Source organism: Antechinus flavipes, chromosome X (assembly GCF_016432865.1).
Source record: "Antechinus flavipes isolate AdamAnt ecotype Samford, QLD, Australia chromosome X, AdamAnt_v2, whole genome shotgun sequence".
In the NCBI taxonomy this organism is placed as follows: Eukaryota; Metazoa; Chordata; class Mammalia; order Dasyuromorphia; family Dasyuridae; genus Antechinus; species Antechinus flavipes.
This window is the reverse complement of record NC_067404.1, coordinates 81,126,339-81,145,012: the sequence shown is the minus strand read 5'-3', so window position 1 is coordinate 81,145,012 and position 18,674 is coordinate 81,126,339. Positions and strand designations below refer to the sequence as shown.

Sequence of the window (18,674 nt, the reverse complement as noted above, 5' to 3'; positions counted from 1 at the left end):
GAATCTGAGGTGTTTCTGGAAGCCCTTGACCATGGTGCATCATGGGACTTTACCGTAGCCTTGGTTCTGAATACACAACGGGCACTTGGCACTGTGCCCGTCCTCATGCCATGCGATGCCAATGAATATGCTGCCAGGAGCACCTCAGCTCAGATTCGAGCTGGAATCGCAGAAAAATTTTTGAGCACAAAGGGGTCACAAGTGGAAAAAGTTTAAGAAGGTGAGCTCTGGACTAGCCAAACTGGCTCCAATAGCATGGACACGGCCTTAATGTGACTGGAAAAAAGAATACCCCTCTCAGAGGATATGAATGGACAATTTTCAGATGGTGAAATTAAAAGACATCTATAAACATATGAAAAATGCTCTAAATCACTATCGATTAGAGAAGTGTAAATTGAAACAACTGAGGTATCACCCCCCACCTCCCAGATTGACTGAGATAACAGGAAAAGATATTGATAAATGTGGGAGGGGATGTGGGAAAACTGGGACACCGATACATTGTCGGTGGAGTTGTGAAATGATCCAAGCATTCCGGTGAACAATCTGGAACTATGTCCAAAAGGCCATAAAACTGTGCATATCCCGTAATCCAACAGTGCCACTACTGGGTCTGTATCCCAAGGAAATCCTAAAAGAGGAAAAGGCACCCACATGTGCAAAAATGTTTGTAACAGCTCTTTTTGGAGTGGTAAAGAATTGGAAAAGGTGCAGATGCCCATCGATTGGGGAATGGCGGAATGAGCGATGGTGAACGAAAGCAAAAGAATATTTTTGTTCTATAAAAATAATGAACAAGTGGATTTTAGAATGATCTGGAAAGATTTGCACGAACTGATGCTGAGCAAAACAAGTAGAACCGGGAATACACTGTAGACAGTGATAGCAAGAGTGTGTGATCATCAACTATGAAAGACCTGGTTCCTCTCGACGGTTCAACAATCCAAGGCAATCCCGATAAACATTGGATAGAAAACGCCATCTATATCCAGAGAAAGAACTATGGAGACTGAATGTAAATCAACACGTGCTATGGTCACCTTTTTTTTCTTTTTTTCCTTCCATTTTTCTTCTCTTGTGGTTTTTCCCTTTTAATCTGATTTTTCTCTCCCAACACAAAGAAATGCGTATGAAAAATTTAATGTACATGTATAACCAGAAAAAAGAAAACAACAATAAAAAAAAATAAAAAAAAGAATACAACTTGGGCTAGAATAGCAGCTAGCAAACTATGGACACAGCAGCATTACTGGATAACATAACTGAGCACTGGGTGCTGGGATGGTTACGTCGGCAATTCCCAGTCAGTGGTCTCATTCATTCTCTGGAAAAGTCCCTTGCGCCGGCCCTGAGGTTTCGCCCTCTGGTATTCTGAGGAAGGCCGCGAAGAAAACGAACACGGTGGGTGTATGCAGGCAGGCATATCTACAGCAATCCGTCTCGAGGACCTTTTCCAAAGGCTGCTTCTTACATCTCTAAAGGAGGAAAAATAAGAGAGGGGGCTCAGCCTCCGAAGTCCTGAATCAGCTGACTCCAAGACCCAAGTCAACTCTGCTGCGATGCCATAAAGGAACCTTCTGTCGGATGCAAGAAAACCCACGGCTGGAAGGATTGGTGTTTGTGTGGTGGGAAAGGTGTGAACTTGGACACACCCAGGATGCTGAATGTTTGGGTTCTGCACACCGGCTCCCCTACCCCAAAGAAATGGTTCTTAAGAAATATCTAGTTTCAGAACCAAGTCTTATTTAAGAGTAGGAAAGGTCACCAGTTCTTCTCTTCCAGCTGAATGAGAGATCATCTGCAAAAGAGAATCGGGAAGGCCCGAGACCCAACATGAGGCGTACCACACGGGAAGCCTCCAGCTTTATCCCACTTTGCCTCTGAGCTTTCTGAACAGAGAAGTGTCAAGGTTAGGGCCACACTGTGGGGAAAGTCCTCCGGTGGCCATATAGAAGCTGGATTAAAGCAGGGAGAGGCTAGATTTGGGCAGAGCGGTTGAGGCTGGATTTGGGCAGATTGATTAGGGAGCTCTGGCAGTGGTCCAAGTGCGAGGTAGTTGTGGTGCAAGTGGAGAGATGTGGCCACAAGTCCATTAGACTCCACGTTTATACCAAAATCCTCTTTCTAAATCATTGGCAAATTCAGCCAAGGGCCGGAGCCGCCCCGTGTTCCTCAAATTGCAAGGATCATGTCGGAGAATGGACTTACCCTCCAGCTCTTTGTCGAGGTCAGCGATGTAATCTTCCAGGTCCTTTGTGTCTCCAAGCTTAGCTGCCCAAGAAAGAATAGTGGGATTGAGCACTGGCTCCTGGACCATGGTTCAGGAGAAGGGGCTCTGAGAATGTCTAAAAGGGTAGGATCTTGGGAGATTTCTGCATTAGGGCTCTAACTTAGAGGGGGAAAGGTGTCTCGGCTTTTGTCTTGATCAGAAATGTCTCCCAGAGCCCAATGGGAGCCCCCCCAAAGAGCCTGGCTTCTCACACCACAATGTCCAGCAGTTTGGAGCCATCTCCAACACTCCAGGGGCCCCTCAGTGAGTGGGCAGGACCTCCTTGTCTACATCTGACTGACCCAAATCCTTTCTGCCACCCTTTGCTTCAGGGAAGCCCTCTTCTCGGTCCCTCCAGTTCTAGGTGGGGGGGGGTCTCCCATGAGCACATCTGCACTCAGTGCCTGAGGTGGAAGAACATAGTTAGCTCTGCCCCACGATTTGCTGCTTGACTCATAATCCCCTTCCTGGGGCTTGCTAAGGATACCGAACCTCCTCTTCAGGAAACGGTCTCCAGGGTGTTCTGGGCCAATTCCTCAGAGCCCACCATCCTCATTTCCTTGTAAATCGATTTTACCTTCTATATGCTCCCCCCATCCCGCCCCCAACAGTGTTCTGTGATTCTTACCTCTGGGAATGGTAGAAGTTGCTGGCACGTGAATGTTTTCCTCACTGGTGTTTAAGCTGCTCCCTGGAGACGGGTTGGTACCTGGAGGGAGAGTCTGCTCAGTCAGTGATGCTCCCGGGTGAAGCGGGGCCCTATGGCAGGCTGGGGGCGGGGAGGGATGGGCTGCTCCCTGAGCAGTGCCATCCCTGTCGTGGGGTAGTGACAGGTAGTGAGCTCCACAGAAGGGGATATACCCCCCGTGGCACCCACTCACGAGAAAGGTACAGGACTTACTCTCGGCTTCGTCGATGCCGCTGTCATAGACGCCGGGGCCAAGGCTGTTCTTCTGCTTGAGCTCTTCCAGATGTTCCTCATACTGACAGCTGCTGCCGTTATCAAAGTCGTCAATCACTTCATCTAGCTCTCTGAGGAGGCAGCGCAGCTCGTCGTCTCCCAGCCCTGAGACAGCAGAGGGGCCAAGGGCCACAGTTAGCCACGGAGGCCAACCTGTCCCCTGCAGTGCTTCCGGGGGCAGTGGGAGTCAGCTGAGCCTAGAAAGGCCATTTCTTTAGCCTGTGCCCTTTGACTCCTATGGCTACCCATGATCTTCCCAAACCCCAGACTCCAGCGGGGGCTATGCGGGAACTGACGAAGTGTTTCCGAGTGCCTCCCATGTGCCAGGCACCGGGGAAGATGACGGCAAAGGTAAAACGGTTCCTGCCCTTCAGGAGCTTCCACTTTAGCCAAGCTAAATGATTGGCCTGGTCTGGAGTCGGGAAGATGGGGATACGGATCTCCCCCCATATACTTAACTAGCCAAGCGACCCTTAATGTCCCTCGGCCCCAGACACGGGAATAACAGTACTACCTCTCAGGGTTGTGGTGATGGCACCTCTAGAACATTATCTAGAACATAGGAAGGCAAGCTTCTGGTATTATGATTATGGAGGGGAGGGGGAGGTCACACATACGCAAAGGCCTCCGAGGAGGAGCCGATCACTAACAGTTGCGGGGTGCTACCAAGAGCAAGTGAGACGGCACTTGAACCAGGCTCTAATCAAAGGAAGAAACCTTCATGGACAAACTAGGATTTGGGGCGAGAGGGAGCGAATCTCTTCTTTTAGCGTCTGCAGTCATAGTGACAGAAAAGGCAGTTGGGACGTAAGCCGTACGGAAACGTTCGCTTAGCCGTTGGCTGTGTGAGATCCCCACCTAACAACCAATGGGGTCCCCATACGGTGCCACGGCGAGAACAGATAGGCTCGATCTCAACTCCAAACAAACCCAAAGATGGGCCGCTCAGCTAACGAGAGCAAGGGCCAATGGAGGGGCAGCCTGCAGTGGCCATGGGTATTCTGGCCACATAATATCAAGAGGTTAGGACCCCTTCCTTCCCTGTCTACCGGGTAGCCCGTTACCCAGCCCCGGGCAATTTAGGGGAGGCCACGGCTGAGAGGCACTCAAGGATGAGCAGTGGGCTTGGGTGCATCATTGGCGGGAACTTCCACGTTAAGATTATGGATCCACTGGCCCACAGGGGCTGATTTTATTAAAAAATGAACATCGACCAGGAGTCTAAGCAACTGAACTCTAATAACCACTTACTGAAATTGATTTTAGTGTAGAAGGTATCAATAATTTTTCAGCTCCTGTCTCTCTGCCCTGCCTTGGGAAGCTTAGTTAGCCATTCATTCTCTTCCTACTTTTTTTCTGTGTCCAATTTGTGTGTGTGTGTGCGTCACACCTGTAACACTTAAATGCGCTAGAGGATTCCATTAGATCTGGCTTTTTATAAATAACCTGGGCTCTGAAAACTTGTGTTTTAAATATTTTTTGCTATTTTCAATCTTAATTCAAATTCAAATTTAATTTGATCAAATTTATCAAAAATAAATTCAAAATAACTCAATGAAATTCAAATTTTAATATTTTTTAATAACTAGCTTAGTAGACTTGGTTTCTTTAGTAAGTCTCAATATCACTTTATATCCATTTCTCAACCTGATCGTGAGCAGGGGTCTCCTGGCTTCCTGAGGGACCCGGGGCACAAACAAGGGGCTGAAAACTTGAGTTTTTAATAATTTCAATAACTATCTCAGTAGACTTGGTTTCCTTAGTGAGTCTCAGAATCACTTTATATGCATTTCCCAACCTGATCGTGAGCAGGGGTCTCCCGGCTTCCTGAGGGACCCGGGGCACAAACAAGGGGCTGAAAACTTGAGTTTTTAATACTTTCAATAACTATCTCAGTAGACTTGGTTTCCTTAGTGAGTCTCAGAATCACTTTATATGCATTTCCCAACCTGATCATGAGCAGGGGTCTCCCGGCTTCCTCGCCAGGCTGCCGGAGGGGCACAAAAAAGGAGAAAAGACCCTGCTTCCCATCGGTGTCCCAGTGGATCTTTCTCCAACCTCCCTGGCTAGAGGATCACTGCACTCTTTGGAAGGCTGGCCCCTCTGTCCACAGCAGGGGAGTGGAAACGATGGGAGCCCCGTGAGCCAGGGCTTGCAATAAAGCAGTGCACAAATCACTGGGATGCACAGTGGGAAGACCTCCCTCCACCCTCATCTCTGGATGGCCTCCTGTTGTGGGCCTGAGTCTCCCATGGAATAGGGTTCTCCATCTTGTATGTTCACTTCCTTTGTGGCTTTCTGAAGTGTGGCACTAATGCTAAGAGATGAGCACAAGCGGGTGGGTCCTGCAGGAAGGCACCAAACCAGACTGAATGAAGCCCTCCCTCCATGCTGCTGGGGTGGACCCATTTTTTGGGGCCTCCAGTGCATCTGCTTTTGTTATTCTGGATTCACCCCCAAATGGCAGGCCCCCACCCTCAGCTGCTGGGCCCACAGAGGGCTCTCAGCCGCTCCCTTCAAGTTGCCTCCCTGGCTGGCTAAGTTGGAAGTGCCAGGACTCAAGGGAATTTAGCACGCTTAGCCCTGGATGGACCCCAGACAAGGCCGTGTGACTCTCCTTAACTTTACCTTGGCCCAAAGGCCACCAAACCAGTCAGCGGCAGAGCGGAATCTGTAGCTCAGGGTTCAGATATTACGATCTTCTTGTTCCATCAGTCAACAGTCAAAACACTGCCCCCCCCTTATAGAGAAGGTATAAAGACTCCTTCACAATCACTAAGGTCAAGAAGCTTGGTGGGGGGGCTTCTGGAGACACCCATTACAACCTACTCCCCTTCAGAAATGGTGATTTTAAGATTTGAGCAAGAGAGGGAGCGCCAAGGAAGGCCCTCTACTGCTGGCACCCACATAGGAGCACCCTAAAGCGATCTGCTCTTGGCAAGGCTGGCCAATGAAAGGCAGGGGCAGGGGGACAGAGACAGAGTCAGGGGCAAGGAAAGAGTCAGGGGCAGGGGCAGGAGCAGAGATTTTTAACAAGATGCACAACTAGTAGCAGTTCCCTTTCCTCTAAATGACGGCTCTTTAGGTTGAGCAGTCCCCTCTGACCTGGTTCCTCTGGGGACTCTGCGTAATGTGCGTGTTGGGGGGGGGAACTGGGGGCAGAGCTGGAAGGGCTTGTCCGATCCAGTCCGGTCTCCTGTTACCCAGAGAAGTACTTAAGGATTTCAGCCCAGCTCTCCTGATTCTCAGGCAAAAACCGGCACTTTCTTGAGTCAGGTGCTTGCTTGTCCCTCCCCTCTGCTTTATTGTCCCTACTCCCACCCCCAACACCACTACCAAGGCCAGATTTCAAAGGGAAAATGAGTCACCAGAGGCAGCTTGAAAAATGTATATGGAAGAAAGAGGGAACAAGCATTTATTAAGCACTTACTACATGCCAGGCACTAAACTAGCCCTTTACAAATATCTCATTTGATCTTTGAGACAACCCTGGGAGATAGGTATTAACCCGTATTCTATAGTTGAGGAAACTGAGGCAGATAGAGGTAAAGTGACTTGTACAGGATCCTTCAGTCCAAGTTGAGATCCCTGACTCCAATTCTAATGTTATATCTGCTAAGCCACACTGCCTTAGCATTGGTTGTGTGTGGCCCTGCCCTCTCCCCTCTCTAAATCCCAACTTCTAGAGCATCTCCTACTCTTTGAACCACCTTCTTCCCTCCTGCGCTCTAACTACTGACCTCCCTGACTTCTTTTGAGTCCTGACTAAAAGCTGGCCTTTCACATGAAGCCTTCACCAAACGCTCTCCATACCTGGCCCTTCCTCAGTTGCTCATCTCCTATTTATCCTGTATCTAGCTGCTTCTTTTCTCCCCCACTGGACCGTGAGCGTCTGTGGGGTGGGGACTATCTTTACCTTTTTTATACCAAGCATGAAGAGGGCGCTTAATACATGTTTATTGCCGGTCTGATCTCTCCCACACACCCTGGCCGTCTCCATGGGCAGCATCTCTACACCCTGGATTCTCCCCCAGCATCTCCAATTCCACTTGCCCCCAAATGAAGCCATTAGCACTCCTTCCCCAAACTGGCTCCCCCTTTCCTGGCTCCAGCTCCAGCTCAGTGGAACCCCATTTTCCCAGGCACTAAAGTGGCAAATCAACTTAGCCCAGCCGTTAGGAAGTCTTGTCCCTTTCTCCTTTTTCATGGCTCTTACACAGTCCCATCCTTCCCATCCCGATGGTCTAGGCTAGTCCAGGGAGCCATTAGCTCCAAAGGTCCCAGCCTAGCTCTGTTCCCTCAGAACCATCCCCCTCCAGTCCCTCCTTCCACATGGACTTCCCCTCCAACACACTTTCATGGTGGCAGCCTCCAATCCATCCCCCCACCAGCCCCTTCTTCCACATGGACTTCCCCTCCAACCCACTTTCATGGTGGCAGCCTCGGCTTTCAGAGTAGGCCTCCAATAGCACCTTTGGGTGGGCACCTGTTCCCAACTCCTCAGCCTGCCTTGCCTGATACGGCCCCACCCTCCCCGTAGCCAACCTTATCTCCCATCCTTCCTCCCCAGGCAGTTTCCATTCTAGCCAGGCTGGCCTCCACCTCCTGCCCCCACCATACTCCTTGGGGCCCCCATCCTTCCTCCTCTTCCCCTTCCTCAGCAACTTCCTACTCCCCCTTCGAGGTCCAGCTCAGGGGTTCCCTCAGCCCCAGATCTTCCTTTACTCCCCTCCCCCAGCTCAGGGCTTGACAGCTCTCTCTTAATGACAAATCACTCGTCTTCCTGTTCTAACACCCCAAGAAGTAACTCTCCCGGCTTGGCTCTGGGCTCACCCGCCAATGAGGGTCCTACTGCCAAGGCTAACCTGCCACCTCGGGGCAAAAGACTTCGGGGAAAGCAACTGCTTTCTAATAAAAGCCCCTCTCCCTCCCCAGGAAGAGCAGCTCTTAAACAAACAAGCAAAGGGAAAGAAAATGGGGAAAACAAGTGGCTTTTAAAAACCTGCTATGTGCCAGGCCCTGTGCTAAGCACTTTATAAGTATCAATTCATTTGAACTTCAGAAGAAGCCTGGGAATTTGCTATTATCATCCCCATTTTACAGATGAGGAAACTGAAGCAGACAGCTGTTAGGTGTCTGAAATGGAACTGGAACTCAGGTCTATCCCGCCTCCAAGTCTGGCACTATCCACTGAGGCATTGTGCCTCCAGGTACAAAAGAACAAATATAAACCTGGCCTCTGAGATAGCAAAACAAACCAAAAAACTAAGCTGAGTAATGGAGTTGGAGGCAACGAAGGCAGGCTTTGTGGGTCCAGAATATTTAGTGCGGTTTGTTTCATTTTTAACCCCAGAGAAAGGACATCTTTTGACTATTCTGAAAACTGGGACCCGGGAAGAAAATTTTGAGCTCCTCCCTAGGGGGTGGAACGCAGCCCGGTAGATGGCATGAGGTGTGCCGGGAAGGAGAGTCAGCAGGGCGCAGCAACCTGAAGCCCTCTGAGGGGCCTGGGGCTCCCTGTGGGCCAGTTCATCCACATGGAGACCTCCCCGGGAGCTAGCTCCCTCCCCCGGTGCAGATTTCCACCCATCTTGCAGCTCTGGGAGTTGCCCGAGGTGCTGAGAAGTTCAATGACTTTCCCAGATCCTCTGGACTCTCTGGCTTTCTGGCCAGCACCCTCAGCTCTGACATTTATTACCCACCCACTGACAGAGGAGGTCACTTTATCTCTTGGAGTCGGTCTCCTCATCTGCAAAATGAGCAGCAGCATCCCAACCTGCTAGCTCCGTCCCAGAGTGGCCCAGCTCCCACAAAGCTGCCTCTCTCTGCTGAGAGCCCTGCTGGCCTTCCATCCCCCAGGCTTCTCAGTCATCCCCTGAGCCCCTCACTCTGCAGCCCACTTCCTGGCCCTAATCAGTAGCAGAGTCTGGGCAAGGTCGCCCCCCCCCCCCAATCCCTCTCCTCACTGGGTGGCTGCTCCAGGCCGGGGCCCTCATCTCTTCTGCTTGCTTCCTGTCTCTTCCCTCTCCTAATCCAGCCTCACTTAGACCCTGAAATGACTTTTGCTCAAGTATGGATCGAACAGGTCAGTGTCCGGCTCCGTAAACCTCAGTGACTCCCTACTACTCTAGAATCAACTGGCATTTAAGGCCTTCTTGAACTGACTCCCAGTTGCCCTTTCCAGCTTCAGCAAGCAAGCCTTTCCACCCTTCTGCATTTGAGCCCACCCCCCCAGCTTTCCTCTCCCTAATCACACACTGCTACCAGCAGAACCCTCGATCTGTTTCCTCACTTCTGCCTTTTCCGAATCCCTCCTATCGCCCAAAGGCGAATAGTAGGTGTTTGATAAATGCTTGTTGCTTGCTCGATGGGCTATGTGGAGCCCAAGAGCCCTCCCTGTGGTTTTCCGACAGACTGGGACCCTCAGGTCCCGAGTGGGTCTGCCGTAAAGCACCCGCTCCCCCCGGAGAGGCGCTCGGCCCTTCGGACTCCACATCGGGCAGCATTTTCGCGGCATCTCTCTGTGGAAGGAGGCCAGAGTTTGGGACCGAGAAGACGGGTCCAAATCGACGCTCTCTTCCTTACAAACCGTCCCACCGCCCCCTACTCCTCCTCTCCCAAACGGGAGCGTTGCACTCCGGGATCCGGGAAAGAGGCTTTCTACCCCAACATTCCCCGTTCCTGTGCTTGGGGTTCCCTCCCCCTCTCTCCTCTTTCCACCCCTAGGCTCCCCGCTACCCCTAAAGGCTCCCTTTATGCGGGCTCCCGAAAATGGCGGAGCCTTTACTTAGCTGCCTTTGTCAGGAGGAGGCAGGGGGATGACTGAACTTGGGGGGAAAACCCCTCCCTGCCTAGGCGCTACTGACTGCTTGCCCTTCCCAGTGCAGAAAGGGGGCCAAGGGCCAGGGGGTGGGGGCCGGGATATGCGATCCGGAAGCCAGACGTCGGGGGTCTGGGGCTGAGGGCTGGGAACCGGGGGGCCGGGAGCCGGGGGCGGGAGCTGGGATCTAGGATCCGAGGGCCGGGGACCCAGGGCTGGGATCCGGGAGCCGGGGGCCGGGGGCGGGAGCCAGGGCCTCGGCAGTCCCCTTCCCAGGGCCATCCCGCCGCACTAACCTTTCGGGTCCACGCCTTGCGAAGCCATGGGGGATGGAGGTGCGGCCCGGGAAGGCGGCCAGAACACGCGCGTTCCAAAATCGGTCGCTGGGACAGCGGAGCGAGCGCCACAAATTAAAGGCCGAGGCCACGCCCCCGCTTCCCGCCAGCCAATCAGACGCCGATTCTGAAGGCGCTCTCCGCCCGCTCGCGCGCCCGAACGTGCGGTCAGAGCGGCACGGCGTTCCCCTTCTCCTCCTCGCGGTCTGGGGGCGACAGGCCACAGTCTTCCCTAGCTCCCCCACCCCACCCCCAGACTAGCCCGGGGTGCCCGGATTATGGAACGTGCTAAGTCCCCTAGATGTCGCGTGGCTCATCCTCCTCCTCGTTGGGCAGGAAGTGAGACCCAGAGAATCAGGTTGAAAGTAGCCGAGTTGAGAAGCTGGAGGACCAAAAAAGGGAAAATGAAGGTTTCCAAGGTACAAGTCTTGCCGTGGGCCGGGCCGGGTTGGGCTGACACCTTGAGATCCTATTAATGGCCCACAAAAACAAACCAAGCAGGAGTTTGTGGAAGATGCCGGGTCTTTGTGGTTCCCACCTTATGGCTAGAGCAAGTGGGCCAATGTGGTCGCAAGACTTCTGCACCCCTTCCCCACCCTCGTTTCTTCATCTTGGTCATCCCTTCTGGCCTTCCCCAAGTTCGGTGGTGCTGACCCACAAGCCCTCCCTCCCTGGAAGTACCCGACGCTTTCCCCCCTTCAAAATAAGACCAGAGTGGAAGGCCGTGGAAGTGGGTGCATATGCCCGATGGATGGCAGACTTTCTAGCCTCCTCATCAAAATGGGGGACGTCCGCCCCGGCAAGAATCGAGAACCCCCTTCCGCCATCGAGTTCTTAATCCTCGGCTCATTGCCGCCCTTTGGTTCTCGATCGCGACAAATTCAGACATATTGGCCACTAAGGTCTCGCGAGCCTTGAATTTAGGTCCAGGCTCAGAGCATTGACCTATTGGTTCCATAAGTTCCTACTGAGCAGGAAGTTGGGGGAAGGGCCCAAAAGACGCCAATCTGAGACCTCAAGGAGTGTACATTCTAATGAGGGAGGCAAAACACGTGCGCCTGAGAGGGAGGAATGAGCAATAGTGGGTGCCATGGAAAGCCCCCAAATCGGATGGAAAATGGCATCCCTGTCCAGAGGGAGAACTATGGAGATTGAATGTGGATCACAGCAGAGTATTTTCACTTTTTTATTGTTGTTGGCTTGTTTTTTTGTTTCTTTCTTGTGTTTTTTTTCCCTTCTTTCTTGCGTTTTTTTCCCCCTTCTTTTTGGTCTGATTTTTCTTGTACAACACGACAAATGAAAGTTTAAAATAATTGTACATATTTAACCTATATCAGATTGCTCTCTTGGGGAGGGGAAAAGATAAGGGAAAGAAAAATTTGGAACACAAAGTTTTACAAAAACGAATGTTGACAACTATCTTTACATATATTTGCAAAAATAAAGTACGATTGAGAAAATAAAATTAAATCAATATTAAATAAATAAATAAAATTAACTCCCCCCCAAAATCCCCAAATCCAAGAGCCAGTCCCAGCCTTTAAGCCAAAGACAGGTGACTCCGATATCAGAGGACCTGAGTTTGAGGCTTGCCTCTGCTATGTAGTAGTTGCGGGTCTCTGCGGGTATACGTCTCCTCTCTGAGCATCCATTGCCTTTTCTATAGAACACTTCCAGTCATCCTTGTATTGCCTTCCTCAACTGATGGAGGCTGAGTCAGGACGCAAGACCTCCAAGGACTGTTACCCATTCCTTCTCAGGCTTTTCCTGACCCTCACTGTAAAGGGAGCATCTGGCCCCTAGAGCAAGACTTCTGCCTCTCCTTTTTCTCTCCTCGCCCCCCTTTTTTTTCTGGGCTTGGCCTCTGCTGCCATTTACTGAGATCTGCCCTGAGTCCCAGCACCCTTCAGTCTAGTCTAGAGGGCTTTGCCAGTCTACTTTGCTCCAGCCTATTATTCCTTTGCTCAAGGAGCAATGGGGAATGATAAGGATGGTGATGGTGATGATGACGATGATAGCCGCTCGCTCTTATGGTGCACTTTCTGTCGTGTTACTGGGTTGGGTTTTCCAAACAACCCTGGAAAGCCGCTGCTATTATTGTGTCCGTGTTAAAAGTGAGGAAACTGACCCCAGAGAGGTCAAATGACTTGCCCGGCCTGCCCAGTATAGACCTTCCCTCTTACTTGGTCCAAGGGAATTGTGCCTTCCTTTGGAGCCCCCCAACACTGTCATCACCATGAAGAGTAGTCACCATACTTCCCATTGGCCTTTGCTGTCCCAGGGGCTGTAGACAGATGCTGGGCTTGGCTCCCAGTTTCCTGCTGCTTGTATGGCCTTCCTTTGGAAGGACCCAAGCTCCTTGTCTGATCCGGCCCAACTCTCGGGCCTGGACAGCACAGATACCACATGGCCGTGTGGGAGGAGACTCACTTAATTCTTTTGGTGTTTCCTTCTCCCACAGAGGCCAGAATCGCCCAGTACTATAGACAGAGGGCCAGGAAACAGAAAAAAGCAGGTAAGAAAGCCAACGGCGATGTCTTTTTCTTGAGCTACTTCCTCAACTATAGGGGGTGGCAGGGGAGGTTTTTGGAAAAGGGAATTAAAGGCCTTGTTTTCTAAGATGATCTCCCCTGCCTTTCCCCTCAGCTATTATATTGCTAAAATGGAATGGAGGACAGCATGAGAGGCTAGAGGGACCTGCTGACTTGATTTCCCTTTGATGGGGTCACCATAGCTCACCACTCTAGAACATGGTAAAGATGCCAAGGATGTGTCACATATCAGTCCCTTTGGCCCTGATGGCAACTCTGGGAGCTAAGTGCTCTGACTATCCCCATTTTACAGAAGGGGAAACTGAGACTTAAAGAAGTTGTTTGACATGTTCAGGATCCCACACTCGCTAGCTGTGTTAGAGGAAAGTTCAAACTTAGTCATGTGAGGACTGGGACTGGTACATGCCCAGCGCTGCCTCATACTAAGCCCTAGAAATATAAGTGCAAACAGATCGTGAGCCGATCCCCACCCTCAAAGGGCTCATTCTGATGGGGGGAGATGACTCATAAAAGGGAGCTGAAAAGCAGGGGCGTGGAGAAGGCCAGAGATTCTGAAGGAGGGTCCGAGAGGACTGAAGGATGGCTGCTTGGACCCCAGGAGTCACTTGAGCACCCATGGGAAGAGAGGGGCTGGGGGTGGGGACAGAGGGATCTTCCAGGGTGACAAGGCAGCCGAGGTCTGATGGAAACTTCCTCTTTTCCTGAAGTTCCTATTTCCCTGAAATTGCCTCCCCCAGCTTTTGCTTCCTGGCCGCCCACTTGCAGATGTCTTGTGCAAGGAAGGATTTGATCATAGTGATGAGATGAAATAGAGCTAAAGCCCCCAGCCGGGTCCCAAACTGCTCTGGTGCTCTCCGATGGGTACAGTTGGGCCCCAGCAGCGGCAGTACTTGCGCCCTAAAAACTTCTTCTAATCTGGGGGGCCGGGGCTCTGGTTCTTTCAGGGAAGAGGCTCTCGTGGCTGGCTGCTACTCTCAGCTGGCTGTCCTTGGCACTTGCCTGCTGGCTCGTCTCCATTCATTCCTGAATTTCCAAAAGAACAGTAGATTTGAAGTCAGAGGTGTTGGGTTCAAATTCTGGCTTGGCCGTTTACTAGGTGATCTTGGTGTCCTCATTTGGACTTGGTGGCCTTCTGTGGCTGGCTCATCAGGTGACTCTGTGGCAGTAAGTGGAAGGCAGCCGGTTCAGTCTCTAGAGCTGCCCACCTTGCGTGACCAGGCTGGGCTCAGACAGTGGGAACTACGGGCACCCTATCACTGATTCCTCAGTGGTGGAGGAGCCCTTACTGGCTGCCTTGTGGATTCAGAAAACGGGGCTCACTGGGCAGGGGGAGAGGCCCTGAGGCATGAAGCAGGCCATCCGCCTGGTCAGACTGGCAGCTGGGGTTGGGGGAGAGGACAGGGAGTGGGAGACCTGGCTCGCTGCTCTGTGTGCTCCAGCTAACTCCTCTCCCCCTTCAAAGGTCTCTGGGGCTCTCTCGTTGACCCTTGCTGGCCCCTACCTCATATCATGTTGACATGTTGTACCTCACTCCCCTTCTGCCCTAACTTGAATGACGGCAGCTCTCTGGGGGACAGAGACTGTCCTTTTGAAAACATGTACAGTAGGTGCTTAATAATGTCTTTTCTTGCCAGGCCCCAGGCTATCCATAAAATGAGATGGTGGGATGGTGATGCTTTCCAAGGGCCCTTCCAGTGAGGGAGTGGGATCCGCGTCTATGAAATAAGACCTCCCAGAGCCATTACTTAGCCATTAGCCAGGTACCTGCCCAAAGGGTCCATGCTGATTGGCCAAGCGAAAAGGAACAAGCACATTGGTAGAAGCCACTGTGTCCCAGGATCGGGCCTTCTCATCGAGTCAGGAAAGATGGCAGCACTATAGCCTTCCTGCTGCTTGCTGGGATGATCATAGGGAAAGCCTTGGCAGGGGGGAGGCTCACTCTCCTCCCTACTCCCACAATCAGTAGGTTTGGTTACCCGAAGGCAGGGGAGTTAGAACAAGCAGGGCCACTGGAACAGGGTGCAAACACCATTCCTCTCCACTCCACGACGTCTCACTCTTCCCAGACCATGCTACGTTCTTTGCCAGCCTGTCCCCTGGTTCTCAGGCCACTGCTCCCATTCCCAGGGTCAGGAGGATGGGTAACTGGCCCCATGGTGCTTATTGCCCCTCCAAGGCCACGGCTCCATTATCACCCTGGCTGGGCCTTCCTTCTCTCACAGACTATCTAGTGCCGCCCTTCCTCCATCTTCCCTACTGTCATTTACTGAGTTCCAGCTCAACATCCCAACTTGTTTCACGCCTTGGCTCCCAAGTTCCCTCTGTCCTACGTACTGCCTTGGGGACTTCAGCAGTAACAGCCACCTTCAGCTGACCTTGGTTGCACGCCAACATGGCCACAACTGGCACTCAGGATCCCTTTCCACCCAAGGCTAACATTTGTGAAGTTCGGGGCCTCCAATGTCTCCTTCGGGGGCTCGCCATTAGCGTCCCAGGCTGAGGTTAGATAGGGGCAGCAGTGGGTAAAAGGCCCCATTCCGTTTTGGAGGGCGAAGCTGGAAGGGACCTCAGAAGACATCCAGGCCAGCCCCTTGCTTTACAGAAGAGGAAACTGAGCCCCAGAGATAGAGAGAGACTTGTCTGAGGGCAGCCCACGGCACGGGGCTGCAGCACCCTGGCCAGAGTTAGGAGAAAGCCTGCCCGGCTAGCATCCAGCCCCCCCTGCCCTCGAACCCGTGAGCACGGAGCTGTGGCTGGAAGCCAGAAGCTGCCTCGCAAGGGCTGGAGACTTGGAGGTCTAAGGAGGACCTGCTAATCCTGGCTGCCCAGGGTGGGCAGGTCTTACCCAACAGGTGTGGTCTCTGGGCAAGGAGGAAGAGCCCCACAGGGAGGCCAAGCCCAGAAAAAGCCAGGGTCCTCTGGTACGGTGGGATGGGAAAAGGGCCTTTGCATCTAGGGTCAGGAGGGAGCTGGGTTTCAGTCCTGTCCCTGGTACTTACTTGATGGGCTATGTGACTTTAAGCAAGCCCCAGGACAAGATCCCAGACTAGGAAAGCAGAGCTGCGGTCAGTCCCTCCTCCCCCAAACCTCCCCGAAGTGTTCGGTCTCTGCAAGGAGACCATGCAGGTAAAAGTACCTTGCAACACTTACGGGGTTTTATAAATATCAGCCATAAATACATTCTGACTTCCCTCCCTCCATCCCTTCCTCCCTCCTCCATCTTTTTTTCCCTTCCTTCTTCAATTTCTTTTTTTCTCCCTCTCTCCTTTCCTTCCTTATTCCCTCCCTCCATTCCTTCCTCCCCTCCCTCTCTTCCTTCCTCCCTCTTTCCTTCTTTCCTCCCTCTTTCCTTTCCTTTCTTCCTTCCATTCCTTCCTTCTTTCCTTCCTCCCTCCTCCCTTCTTTGCTTCCCTCCTTTCCTCTCTTCCTCCCTTTCTTTCTCTCTTCCTTCCCTCCATCCTTTTTCCCTTCCTCCTTCTTTGGTTTTTTCCTCCTTCTCTCCCTTCTTTATTCCTTCCCTCCATTCCTTCCCTCCTTTCTTCCTTCCTTCCTCCTTTTCTTCTTTCCTTCCTTCCTTTCTCCTTCCTTTTCTCTTTTCTTCCCTCCTCCCTTTCTTTCTCTCTCCCTTCCTCCTTTCCTCACTCCTTCCTTCCCCTCCCTTTTTCCTTCTTCCCTCTTTCCCTCTCCCTTTCTTACTTCTTCCCTCTTTCCTTTCTTTCCTCCCTCCTTTCTTCCTCCCTCCTCTTCCTTCCCTCACTCTCTTTCTCCCTCCTTCCTTCCCTTCATCCTGTCTTTCCTCCCTTCCTCCCTCTCTCCCTTCCTTTTTCCCTTCCTCCATTCCTTCTCCCTTCCTTCCTTTCCCTTCTTTCCTTCCCTTTTTTCCTCCCTTTTCTCCCTCTATCTCTTTTTCTCTTCCTTCTTTCCTCTCCCTCTCTCCTTCCTTTTCCTTTATTCCTCCCTCTTTTCCTCTCTCCCTGCCCTCCTTTCATTTCCTCTCTCCCTCTCTCTTCCCTCACTCTCCTTCCTTTCTCCCCCCTTCTTTCCTTCCTTCCTTCCTCCCTCCTCTGTCCCTTCTTACCTTTTTTGATATCTTCTTTTCTCCCTCCTTTCCTTATTCCCTCCCTCCATTCCTTCCTCCCCCTCCCTCTCTTCTTTCCTCCCTCTTTCCTTCTTTCCTTCCATTCCTTCCTTCCTTCTTTCCTTCCTTCCTTCTTCCTTCTTTCCTTCCTTCCTTCTTCCTCCCTCTCTCCCTCTCTTTCTTTCTTTCTTCCCTCTCTCCATCCCTTTTTCCTTCCTTCCTATAATTTTTTTCCTCCCTCTCTCCTTTCCCTCCTTCTTTCCCTTACTCCTTCGCTCCTTCTTCCTCCCTTTCTTCCTCCCTCACTACTTTGATTTTTTTCCTCCCTCCCCACTTCCTCTCTTCCTTCTTCTTGCCACCCTTTTTTTCTTTTTCCCTACTTTGACTTTTTTCTTCCCTTCCTTTCTCCCCTCCCTTCCTCTGTGCCTTCTTCCTTCCCTCCCTTCATTCCTCCTTTACTCCCTCCCTCTGTCCCTTCTTTCCTTCTTTGATTTCTTTTTTCTCCTTCCTTCCTTTCTTCCTTCCTTCCTCCCTCCCTCCCTTCCTTCCCTCCTGCCTCCTTCCCTCCCTTCCTTCTTTCCTTTCTTCCTCCCTTCCTTTTTCCCTCCCTTCCTCCTTCTCTCCATTTCTTCATTCCTTCTCAGTGTTGCAGACCTGGGTTTTCTAGCCCCCACTCTGCTGCTAATATGAGTGAAGTCCCGTCCCCTCCCTGGCCCTCACTTTGCTGCTGAGTAGTGTATCCCTCTCGCCCAAAGTGCTTTGGCGTGTGCCGCCCTCCTCCTCCTTGGTGGCAATAACCCTGCCCTGCTTGGGAGGGGGCAGGGTGGGGTTGAGGAGAGGTCCAGGAGCCCCGGCCTTCACTGTCTCTGCTCGGCGTCCCAGGCCACATCAAGCTGCCAGTTTTCTCCGAGTGGGAAGCTACTTCAGGTATTTCTTTGCCCTGGTGTTAAGAGTGGGGACAGAAGTAGCCACCGGGCACAGGCTGCCACTTGCTGGTCTTTTTGGACAGCAGCCTACAGTAGGGTTGGAGTCTTCCGTCTTTCTGGGAGCAGCTGAAGGAACTCCCTGCCTGAAGATGCAGAAGACTTGCAGCTTGCCGAATGCCCCAAGAGGAGTTCTCCACTCTCACCGGTTCTGCCAGCCCCTCACAAAGGGCAGAGGTTCATCTCCGCCCATGAAGAGCCATACCCATACCAGGGCTTTGGCTTACAAGAATAAAAGGGGTAGATCCCACGACCCTCAGGCACTCTCCCAACTCTCCCAGTGTGTGATTCGCTTGGGCTGCACCTCAGGTTGGCCTGGGAGTGAGCCAAGAGACCGTCCTCCTTTCCAGCCTCCGTGATGGAAATGGGAACACCCCAGGCTTTGGCTCCGTTTCGGTCATCAATTTCCCCTGTGCCAGGGAATCTGGGTTCTGACTCAATAATCAGGTTTTAGGGGAAGTCTCGATGCTGATTGGAAGCACCGTGGAGACCCGGCCTCTGTATGGCAGGGGCCTTTGGTCTGAAATCCGATTCACGTATCACGTCCCCTGTGTCTAAAGTTGTCCCGATTCCCAATCAGACAAAAGTGGAGGGAGTGACCGAGGCCATCCTGGAAACAGTGAGGCTGTCCTTTCTGGAAAGGGCTGAAAGTGCTTACGGTGAATTTATGAAA

The 18,674-nt window shown here is 52.0% G+C and overlaps 1 protein-coding gene and 1 long non-coding RNA gene across 2 annotated transcripts in view; one reads left to right on the top strand and one right to left on the bottom strand.

The window, feature by feature from the left end:
- LOC127542839 (uncharacterized) overlaps window positions 1–18,674 on the top strand; it is a 105,849-nt gene that overhangs the window by 68,669 nt on the left and 18,506 nt on the right. The window contains exon 2 of the long non-coding RNA XR_007948820.1: window positions 12,850–12,903. This is a non-coding gene — a long non-coding RNA (uncharacterized LOC127542839). The remainder of the gene's footprint in view (window positions 1–12,849; window positions 12,904–18,674) is intronic.
- Window positions 1,128–10,465, bottom strand: LOC127542838 (regulator of cell cycle RGCC-like). Its single transcript, XM_051968682.1, has 5 exons — window positions 10,350–10,465; window positions 3,174–3,338; window positions 2,901–2,981; window positions 2,212–2,274; window positions 1,128–1,478 (listed from the first exon to the last, which is right to left on the bottom strand). Exons 1-5 carry the CDS (start codon window positions 10,375–10,377, stop codon window positions 1,471–1,473), a joined length of 345 nt encoding a protein of 114 aa, XP_051824642.1. The 5' UTR covers window positions 10,378–10,465; the 3' UTR covers window positions 1,128–1,470.

Excerpts from the sequence above, each read along its gene's own strand:
- LOC127542838 (XM_051968682.1), bottom strand. The coding sequence starts at position 10,377 with ATGGCTTCGCAAGGCGTGGACCCGAAAG. Across the intron at positions 3,339-10,349 it reads GCAAGGCGTGGACCCGAAAG|GGCTGGGAGACGACGAGCTG; the intron begins GTTAGTGCGGCG and ends CTGCTGTCTCAG. Across the intron at positions 2,982-3,173 it reads CGGCATCGACGAAGCCGAGA|GTACCAACCCGTCTCCAGGG; the intron begins GTAAGTCCTGTA and ends CTCTCCCTCCAG.